Raw genomic sequence first — 22236 nt, forward strand, 5'->3', positions numbered from 1 at the left:
TTATAGGCTTGATTGTTTTCCTTTCTTTAACACAGAAATAGATCTACATAGAAAATAATATTATGCGCCAAGAATAAACCGTGGGACACTATTTTGACGGCGCCTAAAATAATCAATAGAATTTCATATATCACCTGGCCCTAGTCACAGACGGCTCTTGAGTGCCAGTTTAGCTTGGCACGGAAATTCGTCGAGACCCCGGTTACCAAGGAAACAAGCATCTCGCTCAAGAGGTGTAAGCTAGTTCCCTTCGCACGGGAGCCATAATTTACAATTATAGCGAAGATCTGGCGAGAAGAAACGGTGTGAAGACTCGTGCAGCGTATGCTCTAGAGACACGGATAGCCTCGCTTGTGGCATGCTTTCAGTTTAGTTAAGAATAACAACGTCAATTGAACCACAGAAAGCTTGAAACGAATTTCAAAATTAGCCACCAATAGCCTATGTGCCTCCTCCTCTCTCAAGCAACTATGGTAAATACAGGTTGCTTTACATGCAGTCTTAGTGGAATTTTAAAAATAACTTTATAGAACCCTTTGTAACAATAGAAAAAAGTTTCTAGACATAACCTCTTTCAGGTTAGAACCCTTTTCAGATCAGAACTAGAAATGGTGCTCAGAGAGCACAGACCGCCCCTGAATGCATTTCGTGGCTCTGCATGCCAAAATTGAATGAGTTCTAAATTGGTCCATGCTACACCCCTCCACTGAGTTTCATGAAAAGCAGTCTGGTAGTTTTTGTGTAATCCTAGACCAAAAAATGAATGGAGGTGAATGGGTGGCTGTATTTGGCAGGCTCTGTGGTGCCCCCCTCGGGTCACAGCCAGCAGGAGGAAGGACGGTGCACTCCTGGATCTCCCCCCACACACACCAGTCCACACCCCGTGTCTCTAGTACCCTCACGCAGGTAGCTGGCTTCGTTCTAGGTTTTGTTTTCATTTTGTGTAATCCTAGTCCAAAAAATAAAATGACTCCAGGTGAATGGGTGGCTTTATTTGGCCAGCTCTGTGGCTCGCCTGCGGTCACAGCTGGCGGGGGGCAATGCGGTGCACTCTGGGCTCTACCCCTGCACACCCCAGTCCACCCACACACAGGGAGCTGGCTTTGTTCAGTTTTGTTTTCATTCATGGATCTGGCCCATGATTCGGATCTGCTCCAAAATGTAATGGGTTCTACACTAAGGTGGCCCATAATACACCCCTTCACCGAGTTTCATAAAAATCAATTTGGTAGTTTTTGCATAATCATAGTCCAAAAAATGAATGGAAGTGAATGGGCAGACCAGCTGTGTTTGGGCAACCTGTGGACCCGACCCATGATTCCAATCCACTCCAAAATTGAAAATGTAATTGTAAATTGGCTTATGCTACACCCCTCCACCGAGTTTTGTGAAAATCGGTCGAGTAGTTTTTGGGTAATCCTGCTAACAGACAAACACACGCACACATGCACGCCACCAAAAACATTACCTCTCGCCCTGCACTGTCGATGGGACGGAGGTAAAGAAACCTCTAAGGTTCCAAACACCACTTTGATGAAAAGGGTCCCCTCCACTGCCCCCCACCCACACAGAGTGCACTCCACTCATGTAGCCTATTTCTTATTTAGTTGAATAGTAGGCCTCCCCACACATCCTTTTTACAGGACAGAGTACTCTGCTGTTGTTTCCACCTGATTATACTCCCTCTGCTGAGGGATGACGGTTCGTACCACCAGAGCCCTGCCCTGCTCATGGATGGGCCAGGACCATTAGACAGTACAGCCTGGCAGCAGCGGCCTCCACACACACACACACACACACACACACACACACACACACACACTGACCTCTGGGATCCATGACCAGGGAGTAAAAGGACATGGCAGCTGAGTCCACGCTCTGCCCTTAGACCCCCAGGCTCCCAGCCTCACTGCCTGCCTGGCCTTCCACTAATGCAGCAACCCTCCCTACAGTAACTGGGCCTCTGCTGGCACTGTCACGCAGGATCAGCTTGTCAGGATGCGAGTAGAAGGATTACAGCCTATTTACCGGCTAGTCTGAAAACCGTATCTAGTGTAGTGACACAGAGCATTAACAGTACAAGATTACTGTAATTGCTGTAATTGTCTGGTTGATATCAATAACAGATCTATTGATTTATTAATCTCAGGTGAAGCAGTTTTTTTTCAGGAAGTAAAATTGAAAGTAGGAGGAAACAAATGCAGATCATGCATGGCGTAAATGGAGCGTGAACAGTAAGGCCATGTTTTCCAGAGATGCACTTGGTTTCCTTTATTTGTGGCACACTGTAGTTCCCTGTATGCATAATGGATAGGCTGCCACCACGAAGATAAATTAACCCTGAATGTCTGTTTAATTCTGCTTAAGTGCCCCTAATTAGAAAGTCTCACGGGCAGTCCTTTGCTAAGAGACTTGTGTGTGTTCCTGCGAGTGTGTGTGTATGTGTGTGTGTGTGTGGGGGGGTGGTGTATGCGTTCGTACATGTACTTAATGTGTGTGTGTGTGTGTGTGTATGTGTTTGTGTGTGTGTGTGAGAGAGAGAGAGGGAGAGAGAAAGTTTGTGTATGCATCTGTGCTCACAACTCCCCTAACTAGGTAAGAGACACATGGGGTCAAACCTCTAGACCTGCAGTACTGTAGTCCCATTACCCCTCAGGAGGCCGGCTCATGCGAATGTTCTCTTTATCATTTATGACATACTGAGATTCCAGAACTTCAAAACCGGAAGAAAATCTTTGTGCTGTGCAGAAGCCTAAAAGCATCATGGGCAGAGTATACAGTACATACAAAATTGAAGCCCTGTGTGCTGCACTGCCCTACACTACAGGGAGACATACAGTAACACTAATGACTTGACACAAATATGTCACTCCAAATATATGTCTTAAAACAGGAAGCTACTTTAACCTATGAATATTTCAGTGATGAAATTGCAGCTTTCATTTATTCAGAATAATCACTAAATTGTTTATTCTTGTCATGGTTTTGTAATCTTGTAAACTCAAAAAAGTGTGTAATAGCCTACTGTGCACCAGGGCCACATTATCATACACCTTTACTAGGCTCTCCTCCACCTCCTGGAGTGGTGACATAGCCTACTGAATATGGCTTAGAAATCATACAATATGCACATCAGTAGATTCTGAAATCCCTGTAACATTACAGTTATGTTAACCTCACGAGACAAGACAAATAATAATTTTTACTTATTCTTAACTGCCAGTTTCATGATGAACTGTTTTGGGTGTTACGCCCTCTTTCATTTCTTTGCTGAAACTGCTCTGGTTCACATCTCTATTTAGTTTTCATTCAATGTTGATAAAGAAATGTTTTGCTTTGAAGTTTATGCAGAGCAACAGGTAAACGTTTTGAAAATAAGCAATACCCAATAGTAAACAACACTATTGATCACAACTTGAAATATGTGTAGTCTTGCTAGTGTTTAAATCTATGTATAGTAAAGTAGTGTTTTGACAGTTTTTTTTCACTACTAGCACTAAGTAGCAAAAGTCTGCTCAATTACTACTGGAAACGCTACTGTTTTGCTACACAACTCTACTGGTGTGTCATGAGTAGTACATTAACTACAGATTCAATGCACCATTCCTACATGTCACTACATAGCCACTACTACACTAATAGATTTTGTATATTGATTCAGTAGTACCTTTTAACGAGGGACTGACTACTGTCTATTTGAAAAGGGCAGAGACCCAGTCTAGTCCTGAACTAAAACCATTATCCAGGAGCAGAAACCAGCCCAAGAACTGAGACCAGCAGTGTTTGTATTCAGAAGAAAACAGCTCCACCACCTGGAGAAGACCAAGAAGACTAGAAAACGGACACAGAACACTTGAACACAGACAGCACTCTACAGAACCCTGGAGTTTGGGACAGTCTTGGTCAGGCACAACTGACAGGGAATGGTGGTCTAGTCAAGTCAGACAGCCTGATGTGGCATAGAAAGTATAGGAGAGATTAACTGATTTCAGGGTTTCAAATAGCTTAAAACTGTCAAATCAAACCGACTCACATTTTTCCCCTCTCATGGTTTGTCATTTATTCATCGGGGATCAATACTGCATAGTATTCTCATTGCAGCAAAGTAAGTATATTCCCCACTCATAGTGCTCTGCACCGAACAATAGAGTTAATTTAACACAGTTAAATGAAACATCACAAAGCATTTACATGCTAATCAGTCTTTATTGTTAATTATTTCAGTGAAATTCACAGCGTCAGTAGCTGGCAGATCTACTATTCCTGTGCTGTGACAGAGGGCAACTGAGGGTAGGTGATGGTCCAGTATCTTACATAGTCGACCCTCAGGTTGCTCTTGACCGATTTCCATGTGATTTTGTTGTTGATGACCAGGTATTCACGGTTATGGTTGGTGTAGGCTGGCCATTTGGCAGGAACCTCACTGTGTCCTGTACTGGGGTCACTGTGGGGGGAGATGTACCAGAAGTTCTAGAAAATGATGGTGACATGTTGAAACGATAACATGTCCTAATTCCTACATTGATATGATTGTTGTGTTTCAAAGGCAGGTGACAGTTGGTCATGGTCATGAGATTGTTTGACAATGAGAAGTACTTTATAAATAAAAGTAGCCTAATTATTATTATTTTATGTTTACCCAGTCTTGGCGAAGTTGGTCCAGTAGGCAATAATGTATTCGGAGAGGGTGCGATGGCGAGGGAAGTAGCCCAGAGGCGTGTCAAAGGGTTTGCCGAAAACGTATTGAACGTCCTCCGCATGCTCTGCCTCCACCCAGCTGGGGAACCCTGGGATGCGTGTGGGCATGTTGAACAGGTAGGAGTAGGTAAGTGTAGTGCCCCTTGTGGAGAGAGAGGAGATTAGAAGTGTTATGGTTATGGTTAGTTAGGGTTAAGGTTAGTGGCCGGCTGAAGGGAATCCAGTATGTTGGCATGTTGATGAGGAAGCAGGTGCCCCTAGTGGAGGCAAGGAGTAGGACAGTGTAGAGACACAGGAAAGGGTTAGGGTTAGAGTAAGGTTTAGGTTTAAGTTTAGGGTTAGAAGGACCCAGAGATGCCAGTGGGTGTGTTGATTAAGTAAGAGTAGCTACGCGCCGAACTCAACTCTCAACCAAAAGTAACTTGATCTAATGGAAACTGAGGTGAGCCCACCACTGGTTTGAATATCTAAATGTCTTGGGTAACATTCTGTGACAAAGCTGCAGATGGCGAGAGAGACATTAAGTTTCCAACAAGGGACATGCAAAGCTACAGTCCATCAGACCCAGGGCACATCCATAATAGACCTTGACACTAATGAGCTATTACCAAACGAGCATGCAACATCACAGGGATAACAGACCACCATCCTTCCTGAATGGCCCTTGTCTCCTGATAGATAGAGACCCATTCTTAATACTTTGATGTTGGCCTACTGTAGTCTAGATTCGACTATTCAAGATTGTGTAAGAATGACTAAAAATATTACTGTTATGTATAAATGTTGTCCTTTACAATCTACTGTAGCTACTTTTGGGGAACAGACTTATACTGGTACAAACCCCAGGCATGTGAGAGAGTGGTCATCTACAAGCTTACCTGGCATGCTTGGCATGGAGATTGAGGACGTACTGGGTGGGAGAAAGGAAGAGGAAGTCAGTCTCAATGTCTGCCACCGTCTTCTTGACCACTTCCTGCTGGGGCTCTGCCCCCCAAGGTTCTGAGTACATGCTGTAAGCCGACTCCACTGCTCCTGCCCCCTTCTCTCTGGTCAGACCAGCCAATAGCTCCTTGATCTCCTCCCTGTAGGCAGGGCAGATGGACAGTACACTCACTCTAGCACTCTTTAGTATACCTTGTTAGTAGTATATCTATAGAACGGTATTCTGGTGTTTATCATACTGCTCAGGCAAGGGGCAAAATACCTTGTGAATGAATAGACATCAGCGGAGCAACTCATCAAGCTAGCGAGAACTCAAAAATATCCAGAGTGTGTCTGCAGCCTCAGATGTTCAGAACTCCATGAACAGTGAAACTTACGGGGTGGTGGGAGTGTCTTTCTTGTTGATTGAGGGGACGTCGACACCAGCGAACAAGTGTCCGTCCATGCTGTTGACGCCGGCCAGGTAGTCGATGTTAGCGGTATTGTTGAACAGCTTGCTGGGATGGTCAGGGATGAAGTCTCCATCCACCACTGGAGAGAATTCCAACAGGTACAACACAGGACCTGGAGGGGGAGGAAATATGAATGAATGAAGGGGAGGACTGAATGAATGAATTAAGTTAGTTTTACAGCAGGTGAGAATTCCATCCAGCAAAAATCCCCTGTCCCTGAGCTAACCTTTGCCCATCTCGTTGAGAGCTAGTTTGCCAGCCATGGTCAGGGCCACTGGGTCAGTGATTCTCAGGCATGTAGCCATCATCTCGTCCATAGGACAACGCACCATCGTTGCAATCTGTGGGCAGGAAGTTACAGTAACTCAACCCAATTTTACACGAGACACAGAATTACATTAAACTAATAATATGCCATTCATCAAGCTAAATGTGCAGACTGAGAGAAAGCACATCACACTATCAGTAAAGTGAATTGATGCTCTTTTTTTCAGATAGTGCTGATTGGTTGACAGTTCGTAATCATAGGCTAATTATGCCATAGCAGATCGCAGACAGTGAGTGCTGTAATGACCACCAGACCTTCTTGGCCAGAGCCAGGGGTTTGGTCTGCAGGGCCCAGGGGCTCAGGGCTACCCCACACTGGGAGATGGCTCTCTTGAACAGACCCTTGTTGTAGGGAGACAGCATCTAGGCACAAGGAAAGTGAGTGGCCAAGTGAGTCAACATTAGTAAACCAATCAAGGGCTTGTTGTGGTTTTTCACATGCCTCTGTAATATGATCTTTAGAAACATCTTTAGAAACGAAATAGCTTCCCCACTTGCTCCAGCACGCATGCGCACAGCGCGCAGACTGGCTATTCTCCGTCTGTAGGCTACACTCGCGGCTCACATTCTGATCTCTACGCTACGATCGGCGTCCATCATATTCTAAGTCATCTTCTATATCCTCAAAATCTGATAAACATTCAGCCATATTGCACACAATATTCCAGGCACCAACAAGCCGATCGTAGAGTAGAATGTGAGCCGCGAGTGTAGCCTACAGACGGAGAATAGCCAGTCTGCGTGCTGTGCGCATGCGTGCTGGAGCAAGTGGGGAAGCTATTTCGTTTCTAAAGACGTTTCTAAAGATCATATTACAGAGGCATGTGAAAAACCACAACAAGCCCTCGCTCTATGTAAGCACAACTAGCGATAGACATATCATAAAGACAGATTGATGAAAACAACCGTTTCACGGCAGAAAATAGATTTATTAGAAGCTGCATTCTCAGTGCCCCATCCGCCGCCATTACATGGATATATTTTGCTCGCGCTGGATTTTAAATTTCTTCTACAGGCCTCTGAATTACACCAAAGTTATCTCGGTGAGTCAAATGTTTTATAATATGCCGTAAATAAGGTCCAGGTTGTCAAAAACGAACATTATCCTTTAAGATCGGTTGCTACTGAGCTTGCTGCCTAGGCTAGTACTCAACCTCAAACCAAACCTACCAAGCCCAGCATGGCATGGCCGTAATATGAGTAGTCAACGGCCAACCTCTCTGGCGTTCGAGGATATACATCAGCTTGCTATGCGAAGCATCCCACCTCTGGCGTTCCGTGATGTACGCACGTCAGTACGGTAAGCAAAGTGTCCCAACCTCTCCAGCGGCTCCTGGCTCTGTGCGCTGTCTGGTAGTAGAACACAGAACAGCCAGTGACAGACTAGCCAACTCCACTGGTAACAACGGCTGGGATTGCGAACCGAGGCACAAACTCCTCCGGTTGAGTTACTCCAAGAAGAGGAAGGCTTCTTTGGAAGATAACAAAAAAAATTAGAAACTGCAGGAATTTACAGTGGTAAGGCCCAGTAGGTAGAGCCTGTCATGGAGACAATCCCAAAAATCAAAGGCCTCAGAAGACTCTCCAACTAACAGTGGTGCGGTTGGGAGGACGCTGATTAGGTTGCCTGTACATGGTGGCAAAATAAGGCTGGGTCCTACGGGAGAGGCGAGAGAGCACCCACCCAGCATGCGGCTGCCACAGCCCACTCTGGTTCCTGAGGGGTTTCCCCCAGTCACGGGAGCCATGGCTTCTAAGATGCGCGCAGGGTGTGACAAACGGGGCAAGATACTCCCCTCTGAGGGGGCCGGATGCACTAGAGACACGGCCCGGCTCCTCATGCAGGGGGACATAGGTGGGAACAGGCCGTTGAGAGTCGACTGCGACTTGGGAGAAAGTGCTCTAAACCGAGCTTGCTCAAAAGCCGCTTCCCATTATGTCCCAGACTATTACATCACACTCAAGCCCGACGGCCGGTTCAGATGGTAAGACCGTGTTTGCGACCCCCATTGGGAGCAGTGAATTATGGTCAGATACTGGTTACCAAGCCCCAGTCCAAACCACTGATGTCCTTCCCTCCCAGCTAGTCCTGTCCCCTGAAAGGGGGGATCTTGTTACAGATGCCCAATCCTCAGGCTCATGCTCTCTAGCTCCATACCGTTCTCGACCTGTGCTGCGTGCTGTGTGATAAAGTCATTGGTACCATTGGCAATCTAAAACAACACTTTTCATTCTGTCATGCGGAGGTTCCATTGCTTTTCTAGTGTCATGAGTGCGGCTGGACCAACACCAGCAGCCATTTGATCTCATGCCATGTCCCAAAGTGCAGATTGTGGCTCAGCTTCACCAAGGTGAAACCAAAGAACAGGTGTGGAAAAGAAGACGTCTGGATCGGGCATTTGGGCAAAGTGGATTGGCCGATAAGACCACCGATTGGACGGACTTGATCGGGAGGTTGTCACACCCGGCGGAAGCACCGCCTCCCATAACAGGAGTTAAGTGTTCTACGAGGTAGAAGGCGGGGAGGATGTTGTGTTCCAGATCGGCCCTTCCACATTCTCTTTGATAAGTGCTATCCAGGACCCAAGCCTGGTTGAGTCTTTGACACACGAGTGACAGCAGTTGCTCGGGGTTGCAGTGATTCTGACTGATAGTAAGTCGACCCTAGGTATTGAGCATGGGCCCGCGGAAGGAGATGGGTGATAAAGCGGGGCGTGTATCTCGGACACCAGCGGTTGCTCAAATGGTCTCACTCCAAACGTATCCAGGAGAGCTTTGTGGTGTCCCGCTATTGGAGGTCACCTCTGTGTTCTCCGATAGTTGGGGTACCATGCGGCCGTTATGTGGGCTTGGACAGTTCTTCGCCGACAGTACGGCCAAAAACAAATGGTGTGATTCGCTAATCTCGGCCTCTGAGGTATACAAAAACCTTGAAGGCATCGACCCCAATTCCGCCAGGGGCCTAGACTGAATACGTTCAAGGGTGCTTGGTGCATGGGACCCGAGAAGGAGGCAGCTCGGCGGTTGGTGTGCTCCCCTGGCTGCTCCAAAAACCTCATGATCCTGCAGGGGTTGATTAAGCGGAGTAGAGAGCATTGCATTAACTTGCTATGTTTTGAGAAAGTCTTCAACACTGTATCACATGAACACATGCTGTAGGAGACAGAGGGGGTTGGACGATCATGTTGGATGCGGTGACAACTGTCAGGACAGTGGGAGGCAACTGCCCTGCAATTGAAATGCATGTGGAAGTCAAACAGGGTGACTGCATGTTGCCTCTCCTTTTCAACTTGGCTATGGATGTTGATCCACACACTCGAACGAGCAGGCAAGGGTGCCACGTGGATAGGTCATTCAGTTGTGGCCCTTCTTTTCACTGATGATCTAGTATTGGTGAGCAACTCATGAATCTGTATCATCGCTATTCTGTAAACCTTTTGCGCACTATCGGGGATGCGTGTGCATCCTAAAAAGTGCCACGGGTTCCTAATCCAGAGGGTGGATGGGCTCAGCCTTGGTGGAAAACCGAGCAAGAGCTCAGTCGTGGAGAATGTCTGTGCTCCATGGAAGGTGGGCCTCCACCTGATCGTTCAGTAAGAGAGGTGTAGTCCCATAAGTGACTAATCAGGATCTCAGTACCTGGTAATTCACGCTGGCGGCCCCTGCTGATTGGCCGAAGATGGTGATATTGTCGGTCTCCCCGCCGAAGGCCTTAATATTTCTGTGAACCCAGGCGATGGCAGCATGCTGGTCCCATAGACCATAATTCCCTGTAGTCATGAGAAACAAGCAGCTGCCATTGTGTCACTGTACACCGAATCACTGAGAAACAAACAGACTCAGGCACTTCACAGTCAGCAGGTTTCCACAATATGAAGTATTTGACTTACTGAAATGTACTTGTCAAATTAATTAAGCTGATCAATTAACCAATCAACCAATCAATCAATCAACCAATCAATTAGTAATTCACTCAATCAATAATCCAATCAATCTTTATTTTTATTAGCATTTTAAAAAACAAAATAAAACAACAATAACAAGGCTACTCCTGATTGCTCCTGACACAGAGGTATGCATGGTACCACAACCCTCTATCATATTTTTTTATTTAATATTTACTAACATTTTTCTAAATAATCACATCATTGTTACAAAAAAGCTGATATTTTTGATACTATAACACAGTTCAAATAAGTTGGGGATTGGTTGAGTTCTTGAATGACGCGATTCAAGTATTTATTAACGAGTGCTTTTGAGAGTGGGTTGGTTTGGTCAAACACCACCAACATGACCAAATGGGCTGCAAATTTAGAGTGACATGGACACAACACTAGTGCAAAACTAGCTAACAAGAGAGAGTTAAACTAGCTAGCTTACTAGCATTCTTACTTACTAGCTAGCGTTCTTACTAGCGAACAACTAGCTACTATAATAGGTAGCTAGTGTTTTACTAGCTAGTAAGCTAGCTATTCACAGTGTAGACAAGCACCGTCCACGTCAACACAGAATATCCAAATACCCCTGCGCATGCTGGGTGCGTGCACAATCATTTCTCAATGCTCGCTGCCCATGCTCCTTTATACATTTCCTCATTGTATTTAGAGTTTTATAGTTGTGAAAATATCTGCTAATTTGTAACAATGCGACGATTATCTTGATAAATGTATATAAAGGTACCCACATCGTAAAACTATTGGCTCACAAGCCTTGTTAGAGGTGGGAGCCAAAGCACAGATATCTCAGAAAGAGATAAACACATTTATTTTGTCAGTTTAATTCACAATCAATAATTTGAGGGATGCAATACTTTTATTCCACACCTTTCTAGAAGCTCTGTGGAGGATAAAAAAAAAAAGATTTGTCTACATAAAAATGTTTTCTATAGCACCTTTAAAAACACAGCTCTATGCCTACCTGGTATACTGGCATCTCCGGTGCTCAGGAAGCCCAGTGTGCCGACCCGGTAGTTGACCGTCACCACGATGACCTTACCCCTGTCAGCCATCTCCTTCCCATCGTACAGTGAGTTCCCCAGGAAGCTCACATCATTGGATGCCCCCAGGAGGAAGGCGCCGCCGAAGAGGTAGACCATGACAGGAAGTCCTATGGAGACTGGAGGACAGACAGTACAGTTATAAAAGGTTGCTGAAAAAGGTTTCCAAAAGATTTTTTTTGGCTGTCCCAGTAAACCCTCTGTAAAAACTCTTTGAGAACCCCCTGTGTATCTTGGTGGAACCATGTATTGGTGAATGGTTCTAGCAAGAGCCAAAAAGATTATTTTCAGAGGATTCTGCCACATGTAAAAACCAAAGATCCATTTTTGTTGGTTCTAGGTACTGTATCAGATTTTTAAAGAGTGAGGATTAATGTAGGATCTGACTGATCGGATGAGTGGTGCTGCTGTTATTTTCTGCCTGACAAAAAGTTTAAATCTTCTCTGTCCAATTTGACCAATGTTAATATTTGTAAAAACTGAGCTATCCTACTGTACAATACAGTACACATTAAAGTTTTTGTATTGAAATGCTATAAAAAAATAAAAATAAAAAATAAAAAGTTGAGACAAATGTTTCACCTTCGCGTCCCTGAGGGACAAAGACGTTGAGGTAGAGACAGTCCTCACTCCCTTGCGTCTCAGACTGCATCAGAGTCACCTGGAGACAACGGTCCCTGTACTGTGTTGCCTTCAGCACTCCTGCCAGAAAGGAACAGGACTCAGTCAGACTATCTGGTCTAGTTTACAGTACACAGCAGCACAGCCAGACATCCAGACTCATAACAATGTTGATAATTAAGGTATGGGGAGAGGGGAGCGAGTGGCAACAGCAGTGTTGGGAGTAAAAGACTAAAAAGTAAAGGATCACTGTAGTTAGACTACTTTTTCCAGTAACTTTGAATGTAAGGGATTACATTTGAGCTTTCAGTAATCAGATTACTGACCTAATAAAAATGGGATTACTTTGAATTACTTATGCATGTGCTTGCTCCCTTTCATTTGGTTGATATGTGCATTCGGCCTCTGCAGTCATGGCTTAACTGACTGTTTATGACATCAGCTGGTAAAGGATCAGATTTTCTAGTGTCTATTATGATCTAGATGCAAAACTGACCGTATATCAGCAATTCTATGATTCAGGTAAGGAATGATCTGGTTTTAGAAAGTAACTGAAAAGTAAAGTAATTACTAAGTAAAGTAATCTAATTACAGTTGAGAGAAAATAATCAGTAAATCAACTTGATTACTTTTATTAAGTAACTTAAGAAAGAAAGAAAGACAGATTGAAAGAAAAGAAAGAAAGAAAGAAAAAAGAAAGAGGAGGGAAAAGGAGAGAAATAGAGAAAAGGAGATAGAAAGAGATGAATACCGTCCCATCCAGGATGAGGTTTTGGCTTCTGAAATCTTATCGGATGATCAGCAAATGGAATCCCCTTGAACACGTCCACTGATCTCTTAAAGCCCATCTTGTGGCTCTTGCCCTCCACCATCCCCCCTTCCGTGTACAGCACGCCAAGCTGCTCAACAACATGCAAAGCTTAACCAACCAACACCAAACTTATTGAGTAGCTTCAAGACTATCTAAATGTGACATTACAGTAACTGCAGAGTAACTATATACTGTATGAACTGTAAAAAAAAAAAAAAAAAAAGAGTCCTCAATGGTTTCTTATGTACATCTTCTTGAACATACTGATCTGATCAGGAATTGGCAACACAAACAGCTCCTGATGACTAGAATGATATACTTACATTGGCAGCTGAAGCCGAGCTCAACCATAGGCCGATGGCCAACAACTTCTGGAACACCAACATCTCAGCCTCCCACAGACTTAAGTAACGGTTGCGTGGTTCTACAGTTCCTTGTACCATTTCCTTTACCACAGTATTTATACTGTATGTGTGAGTCTGGTGGCAGGTGCTCTAATCAGCCCTGCAGCTGATAGGCCAGTGTTAATGTCGGAGCTCTATCACCGTGCCTGGTCAGTTGTCTTCAAGGGATTCTGTTTCTGGCCAAGTACTTTAACTCTAGCCTTCCTGGCGGGAAACTGGTATCCATTTCTGTTATGGATCACACATATAATTTATTACACTCCTTCTTTCTCTGTTGTTGAGGTTTTACATCATATGACATCATATTTCTTATTTTTTCATTGATTGTTCTTCTAATCTTGGAGATGGTCAATAGTTTACATAATGAGCTGGAGTTGGTCTCTACTCAAATTTCTCTATACTATTTTCCTAGTAAAGCTATCATTATAAATATCTAATAATCAGAGATTGAGAAGATACCGTTTTAGTTTTCAATACACAACTCTGATCACATTTACATTTTAGTAATTTAGCAGACGCTTTTATCCAAAGCAATTTACAATAGGTAGATTTCTTTAGGGTAAGTGAACCATCTGTACATCAGTCTTCAGTAAAGCCTCACCACAGCACTACTGTACTGTATGTACTGTAAGTCACAACTGTCACATTCACAAGGGAATGGTGCTGCTGTCACACCTGTGTACACACAGTTTTCAGTCTTTGTTCCACTTGAATGAGGACAAGAGTGTGTATAAGATTGTCTTGGTATAGTGAAGCATTTTCGGTAACACTTTATAATAATGATCAGTCATAAGGCATTTATAAATCATTTGTTAAGAATTAACTAATCATTAACAGATCATTTATAAACATGTGTAAATGATTCATAAATGATTTGTAAATATACTAGTTAAACATTCACAAATGATCTGTAGCTGATTAATAACACATTATCAACATTACTTGTAAATGATGTGGTTAACATTAATTAATGTTAGTTAATATGTAGTAAAACATTTGTAAATGATTTTAAGATTGCCTAATTTATTTGTTTTTCATGTTTATCAAATGATTTGTTAAACATTTTCTAAAAGTCTACAAATCATTTGCAGACATTATTGCAGCCCCAAAGACCGTTATAAACTACTAGTTTATAATGAACTAATCAATAATATATTAATAGTATAGTGCAGCATTTTCGTCTTGTTTTAGCTCTGTAATGTACCGTGTTTGTAGTGCTCGAAAAAATCCAATGACTACGAGGTTAAAATGAAGATAGTCTTTTTAATTTCAGAGTAGTTAAAGCCATTTTGAATCGAAAGGTTAATACAATCTACATCAACTCCTATTATAAATAACATTTGACATCTTTGTCAGCCCCCGATGTACAGTAGCTCTCAAAGAGTTTGTCAACTGGCTTTAGCTCTGTGAAATAACACAGCATAAGCTAATGACCTAGGCCAGGGGTCGGGAATCTTTATAACAGCAAGAACCATTTCACATTTTGGGAGAAAAAGGCAGCTTGGGAGCCCCAATGGATGAAAACGACAAGCTGTTACTGTACATGCCAAACATGTAAAAATGTTCGGAATGCAATACATTTCACAGGAGAGCATACTGAGACTGATGAGATTACACCCTGTGCTCCCCGTCTCAGAAAAGCACATTTATCATAGTTTTTCCAACACATTTACATATGCTCCATTGACTTCCACCGATTGCCTGTGGAATTATGGTCTCTATGTTTCAGATTCATGGTAGACAGACCACAAATAGAGCTTAATGTCCAAAATAGCACACTACCCCTTTAATGTGTCAATGGAATCAACCAAAATCATAATAATTATTTAATGTCAAATAAATTTTAACAAAATCAAGGTTTCAAATTTATTGGCACCCCTCATTGAGTACTTAGTGCAAGCACCAAGCACAGAGTCTTTTCCTGTAATGGCTGACAAGGTTAAGAAAGACATTTGGAGGGATTTTGGACCATTCCTCTAGGCATATTCTTTCAATATACTTAATATTCTTGGGTTTACCCTCTTCAACTCAGCCCACAGGTTTTCAATTGGATTGAAATCTGAGTGACTGAGATTTCTGTGTGGATCTTGAGGTATGCTTTGGGTCATTGTCTTGTTGGATAGTCCACCTACGGCCAAGTCCCAGAGAGGCAATCAGATTATCAGACAAAATTGCCTGATACTTGGCGGAATTCTTTATACCATCAATCTTAATCAATGCACCTGGACCTGTGGAATTAAAATAGTCCCAAAACATCACTGACCCACCACCATAGTTCACTGTGGGTATGAGGTGCCTTTCCTTACATGCATCTCTGTTTCCACACCAAAAATGCTTTATCTGACCAAAACATTCAATTTTGCTCTAATCTACAGTAACCAGAGAACCTTCATCCAGTCATAATTTTAATGATGTTTGGCAAACTCCAAGCGCTTGCTTGATGGGTACTTTTTGAAACCTGGTGACCCCAAGATGCCACCAAGGCCAATTCTTTCACAGTGATTCTTGAGTTCAATGGTTCCATGCCTTTTGCATTTTTACATAACCAGATTTATGAAGGTCTACGACTATCTCTCTTTTTAAAAGTGTTACCTCATTTGTATACTATAGTGAAACAGTAAGTGATGTAATGGATATAATTTGATTAACTTAAATAAGTGGAATATAATACCTGGCTTTATTTTGGTAGATATTATTTACAATAATCTTTAAGGGTGTCATTAATTGTGAAACCTTGATTTGGAGGAAATTGATTTTTAATTAAATCAGTAAAAGGTTTTGGTTGGTTCCATTGGAACATTAATATGGTACAGTATTTATCACATGCTGGTATTTGGAGTTTCCCCATAATTATGTTTTGATTTTTTGATTTTATTCTTTGTGCATTGCCTGTCAGGGGTGCCTGTAATTTTGGAGCCCTCTATACTGTAGGTGCCTACTGTACTCAGATTCCAGAAACTGAAAGAAAAACTTTGTGTTGTGCAGAAGCCTAAAAGCATCTTTGGTAGAGTGTATATACAATGTCTTTGAATAAAACAGTCTGAGTTACTTTAACCTACAGTATGGATATTTCAGTGATTAACACATTTTTGTAGCTTTAATATATTCAGAATAATCACTAAATCACTTATTCTCATCATTTGTTTTATAATCGTATAGTATCTAATTTTGTAATCTTATAGTACGTAATACTGGGCACCAGGGACACATTATTGTACACATGTAATAGTACCTGTACTAGGATCTCCTCTGCAAAAGCAGAGAACTGTGACTTTTGGAGTGATGACACAGCCTACTGAATATGCCTTAGAAATCATACAAGATGCACAGCAGTAGATTCTGAAATCCCTGTAACATACTGCTATCTATTTGAAAATGGGAAAGACCAAGTCTTGTCCTGGTCTATAACATCAATAGATACCCAGGAGCAGAAACCAGCCTAAGAACTGAGACCAGCAGTGTTTATATTCAGAAGAAAACAGCTCCACCACCTGGAGAAGCGACCAAGAACACTACAAAAGAAAATGGACACAGAACACAGAACACTTGAACACATACAGCACTCTACAGAACCCTGGAGTTTGGGACAGTTTTGGTCAGGCAATGGTGGTCTAGTGAAGTCAAACAGCCTGATATGGCATATCAAGTATTGGAGAGATTAACTGATTTCAGGCTTTCAAATAGATTAAAATTGTCAAATCGAACCGACTCACATTTTCCCCTCTCATGGTTTTCGTTTATTCATCAGGATTCAATCATACATAATATTTTCGCATTGCAGCAGGGTAAGTATATTCCCTACTCAAAATGCTCAGCTCCTAACAATAAAGTTCATTTAACACATTTAAATGAAACACCACAAAGCATTTATGTGCTAATCAGTCTTTATTATATTTCAGTGAAATTCAAAGCTTCAGAAGCTGGCAGATCAACTATTCCTGTGCTGTGACAGACGGCAACTTAGGGTAGGTGATGGTCCAGTATCGTACATTGTCGGGCCTCAGGTTGCTCTTGACCGAATACCATTTGGTTCGGTGGTTGAGTCTCAGGTAGCGACGTCCAAAGCCGGTGTAGGCTGGCCAGCTGACGGGAACCTCACTGTCTCCTATTGGGGTCTTACTGGGGTTACTGTGGGGGTTGGGGGGCGGATGCAGACAGGTTGAGGAAAGATGTATTTGAAGTTCTCAAAAATGATGGTGACATGTTGAAATTGTAACATTCCCTGATTCCTACATTGACATGTTTTTTGTGTTTCAAATGCAGGTGCCAGTTGGTCATGGTCATGAGATTGTCTGACATTGAATTTTTTTTTAATACTAAAATGAATTATTATTATGATTATTATTATGATGATTATTATTTCATGTTTACCCAGTTTTGGCGAAGTTGGTCCAGTAGGCGATCATGTATTCAGAGAGGGTTCGATGGCGGGGCAAGTTGCCCAGAATCGAGTCAAAGGGTTTTCCGAAAATGTATTGGACGTCATCCGCATGCTCTGCCTCCACCCAGCTGGGGAACCCTGACATGCGGGTGGGCATGGTGAACAGGTAAGAGTAGGTAAGTGCAGTGCCCCTTGTGGAGAGAGAGGAGATGAGCAGTGTTATGGTTAGTTAGGGTGAAGGTTAGTGACCGGCTAAAGGGAAGTTGGCATGTTGATGAGGAAGCACATGCCCCTAGTGGGGGCAATGAGAGACACAGGGAAGGGTTAGAGTTAGGGTGAGATTTAAGCTAAGGTAAGGGTTAGAAGGAGCCAGTGATGCCAGTGGGAGTGTTGAGTAAGAGTAGTTACGCACTGAACTTACGAACTGAACAATTCTCAAACCAAATTTAGCTTGATCTAATGAAAACTGATGTGAGCCCACCTCTGGTTTGAATATCTAAATGTCTTAGGAAACATGTATGACAGAGCTGCAGACAGGCAGATAAAGAGTGGCAGGGGAGATATTTAGTTTCCAACAAGAGACATGCAGTGATACATCAGGCCGAGGGCACATTCATAATAGAAAAGAAAAAGAACACGCTCAACTCAACTTGACTTATACTGAAAACAACTGGGTGCTAATTTCTAAATGGTATATGAATGAAGATTGAGCACAGCACTCCAAGTTGATATTTTTAATGCCATGAAAGCAAACGTTTCGGGACTACGCCCTTCTTCAGTGCATCGCAAACAATGATTTGTTTGCCATGCACTGAAAAAGGGCGTAGTCCCGAAACGTTTGCTTCTTGAAGTGAAGTGCTGAAATGAAGTGCTGTTCTCAATCTTCATTCACATTCATAATAGACCTTGACACTAATGAGCTATTACCAAACGTGCATGCAACATCACAGGGATAACAGACCACCATCCTTCCTGAATGGCCCTTGTCTCCTGATAGAGAGAACACCATTCTTAATCCTTCCTAGGCAGTGTTGTTGACAACATTTTTATGTATAGTAGTAGCCTAGATTAGGATTATCAAGATTATATCTAGGGACAGCAAAAGATATAGCCCTTATGTATAAATGTGCCTGTTTTCTTTTAACAATCTAGCTACTTGATTGATGTTGCTAGGGAAAGGGATGTCTGGGGCCCCCTGCTGGAACTACTGCCTCCGTGACCCGGCCCCGGATAAGTGGATGACGATGGATGGATGGATGGATCTAGCTACTTTGGGGGAAACAGACCCATACAAACCCCAGGCAGGTGAGAGAGTGGTAATCTACAAGCTTACCTGGCATGCTTGGCATGGAGATTGAGGGCGTCCTGCGTGGGAGCCAGGAAGAGGAAGTCAGTCTCAATGTCTACCACCGTCTTCTTGACCACTTCCTGCTGGGGCTCTGCCCCCCAAGGTTCTGAGTACACGCTGTAAGCCGACTCCACTGCTCCTGCCCCCTTCTCTCTGGTCAGACCAGCCAATAGCTCCTTGATCTCCTCCCTGTAGGCAGGGCAGATGGACAGTACAATCACAGTCTAGCACTCTTTAGTATACCTAGTTAGTAGTTTATCGATAGTACAGTATGTTAAGTATTCTGGTGTTTATCATACTGTTCAGGCAAGGATAAAAAATACCTTGTGAATGAATAGACATCAACAGAGCAACTCATCAAACTACTGAGAACTCAAAAAACACCCAGAGTGTGTCTGCAGCCTCATATGTTCAGAGCTCCACGAACAGTGAAACGTACGGGGTGGTGTTAGTATATTTCTTGTTGATTGAGGGGACGTCAACACTAGCAAACAGGTGTCCATCCATGTTATTGACCCCGGCCAGGTAGTCAATGTTAGCGGCGTTGCGGAACAGCTTGCTGGGATGGTCAGGGATGAAGTCTCCATCCACCACTGGAGAGTGCTCCAACTGGTTAAACACAGGACCTGGAGGGGGAGGATATATGAATGAATGAATGAATGAATGAATGAATGAATGAATGAATGAATGAATGAATGAATGAATAAATGAATGAATGAATGAATGAGCGAGCGAATGATTGAGTGAGTACATAAATGATTTCAGAATAGCCTAACTAAATGTATTTTATACAAGTTTTACAGCAGTTGGGCATTCCATCAAACAAAGTCCCCTGTCCCTGAATTGACCTTTGCCCATCTCGCGGAGAGCCAGCTGGCCAGCCCTGGTCAGGACCACTGGGTCAGTGATTCTCAGGCAGGTAACCATCGTCTCATTCGTCGGACAGCCCACCTTCGGAGCAATCTTTGGGCAGAACATTACAGTAAATCAATCCAATCTCATGATACAAGGCACATGATTACAAGAGATAATTAACATGCCATTCAGCAGACAGTGAGTGCTGTAATGACCACCAGACCATCTGGGCCAGAGCCAGGGGTTTGGTCTGCAGGGCCCAGGGGCTCAGGGCTACCCCACTCTGGGAGATGGCTCTCTTGAACAGACCCTTGTTGTAGGGAGACAGCATCTAGGCACAAGGACAAAAACACACAGGGCCAAGTGAGTTAACATTAGCGAGCCAATCAACCTAAATTCAAAGGGCAACCCCAAAACTAGTCTATCCTTGCTTGGTCATAAGTGACTAATCAGGATCTCGGTACCTGGTAATTCACACTGGCGGCCCCTGCTGATTGGCCGAAGATGGTGATATTGTCTGTGTCCCCGCCGAAGGACTTCATATTTCTGTGAACCCAGGCGATGGCAGCATGCTGGTCCCATAGACCATAATTCCCTGTAGTCATGAGAAACAAGCAACTGCCATTGTGTCACTGTACGCAGAATCACTGAAAAACAAACAGACTCAGGCACTTCACAGTCCAGTGGTTTCCACAATATAAACAAGTCTTTGACTTGCTGACATTTAATTGTTGAATGAATACAACTAACCAACCTATCAATAAATCAATCAATTAATAATTACTTCAATTAATAATCCAATCAATCTTAAAAACACAGCTCTATGCCTAACCTGGTATACTGGCATCTCCGGTGCTAAGGAAGCCCAGTGTGCCGATCCGGTAGTTGAACGTCACCACGATGACCTTGCCCCTGTCAGCCATCTCCTTCCCATCGTACGGTGAGTTCCCCAGAAAGCTCACATCATTGGACAGTCCTAGAAGGAAGGTGCCACCGTAGATGTAGACCATGACCGGAAGTCCTGTGGAGACTGGAGGACAGACAGTAACTACTGTTATAGTTGCTGAAAAATGCTTCCAAAAGGTTCCTGTGGTTGTCCAAGTGAACCTTCTGTGAAAACCCTTTGAGAACCCTGTGTGTCTTGGTGGAACCATGTATTGGTGAATGGTTTTGGCAATAACCAGAAAATATTATTTTTGTCCCACAAGTACGACCAAATACCTTTTTATGGTTCTAGATACTGTCACATTTTACAGTACATTACATTTTTTAAGAGCGAGAATTAATGTAGGATCTGACTGATCTGATGAATGGTGCTGCTTTAATGTTCTGACGGAAAAATGTTTCAACCTTCGCGTCCCTGAGGGACAAAGATGTTGAGATAGAGACAGTTCTCGCTCCCTTCCGTGCCAGACTTTGTTGCCTGCAGACAACGATCCCTGTACTTTTTGGCCTGCAGCACTCCTGCAAGAAAAGAACAGGACTCAGTCAGACTGTCTGGACAAGCTTACAGTACACAGTCAGACATCCAGACTCATGACAATGTTGATAATTAGGGTAAGGGAGAGAGAAGGGGGGGAGAGAGAGAGTATTGAGACAACAGTAAGGAAGATAGAAAAAAGAGAGAGAGAGGCACAGAGGAGGGAAAGGGAGAGAAATAAAGAAAAGGAGATAGAAAGAGATAAATACCTTCCCATCCAGGATGAGGTTTTGGCTTCTGAAATCTTACAGGACGATCAGCAAATGGGATCCCCTTGAACACGTCCACTGATCTCCTGAAGCCCATGTAGTGGCTCTTGCCCTCCACCATCCCCCCTTCCGTGTACACCACACCAAGCTGCTCAACAACCAACCAAAAACAATGCCTTTGAGTAGCTTCAACACTATCTAAATGTGGCATTACAGTTACTGCGGAGTCATAAAAATAACTAAAATAATAATTATTATATATTATATTAAATATTAAATATATTATTATAAAAATGCAACAGCAGTCCTCAATGGTTTCTTCTGTAGGCTACATTTTGTTGAATATACTGATCTGATCAGTAACATTCAGGTATTGACGACACAAACAGCATCAGTCTAGGATACATAGGCCTACAGTACAACAGCTCTTGATGACTAGAATGATATAGGCCTACAGCACATACAGTGGCAGCTGAAGCCGAGCTCAACCACAGGCCAATGGCCAACAACGTCTGGAACACCAACATCTCAGCCCCCCACAGAATTGGTAACTGTAGCGTGAGTTCAGTCACAAAGTAGGCTTCTGTGTTTCCTCTACCAGTATTTATACTGTAGCCTATGTGTGAGTCTGGTGGCAGGTGCTCTAATCATCCCTCCAGCTGATAAGCCAGTGTTGATGTTGGAGCTGTATCACCGTGCCTGGTCAGTTGTC

General features: G+C 43.3%; 1 protein-coding gene across 1 annotated transcript; it reads right to left on the reverse strand.

The window, feature by feature from the left end:
* Nucleotides 1-3692: 3692 nt before the first annotated feature.
* Nucleotides 3693-22087, reverse strand: LOC311324910 (uncharacterized protein; the record flags this gene model as incomplete). Its single annotated transcript, XM_084457507.1, has 23 exons — nt 21989-22087; nt 21525-21672; nt 21186-21299; nt 20668-20865; nt 20300-20430; nt 20059-20166; nt 19829-19943; nt 19420-19606; nt 18966-19169; nt 17623-17823; nt 17185-17379; nt 13171-13249; nt 12788-12935; nt 11998-12117; nt 11337-11534; nt 10059-10189; nt 6675-6782; nt 6319-6433; nt 6018-6204; nt 5577-5780; nt 4640-4840; nt 4315-4444; nt 3693-3812 (listed from the first exon to the last, which is right to left on the reverse strand). The coding sequence occupies exons 1-23, from the start codon at nt 22049-22051 to the stop codon at nt 3693-3695; spliced, it is 3405 nt and encodes a 1134-aa protein (XP_084313633.1). The 5' UTR covers nt 22052-22087.
* Nucleotides 22088-22236: the final 149 nt, after the last annotated feature.

Source organism: Borostomias antarcticus (assembly GCF_949987555.1).
Source record: "Borostomias antarcticus genome assembly, chromosome: 23".
Lineage (NCBI taxonomy): Eukaryota > Metazoa > Chordata > Actinopteri > Stomiiformes > Stomiidae > Borostomias > Borostomias antarcticus.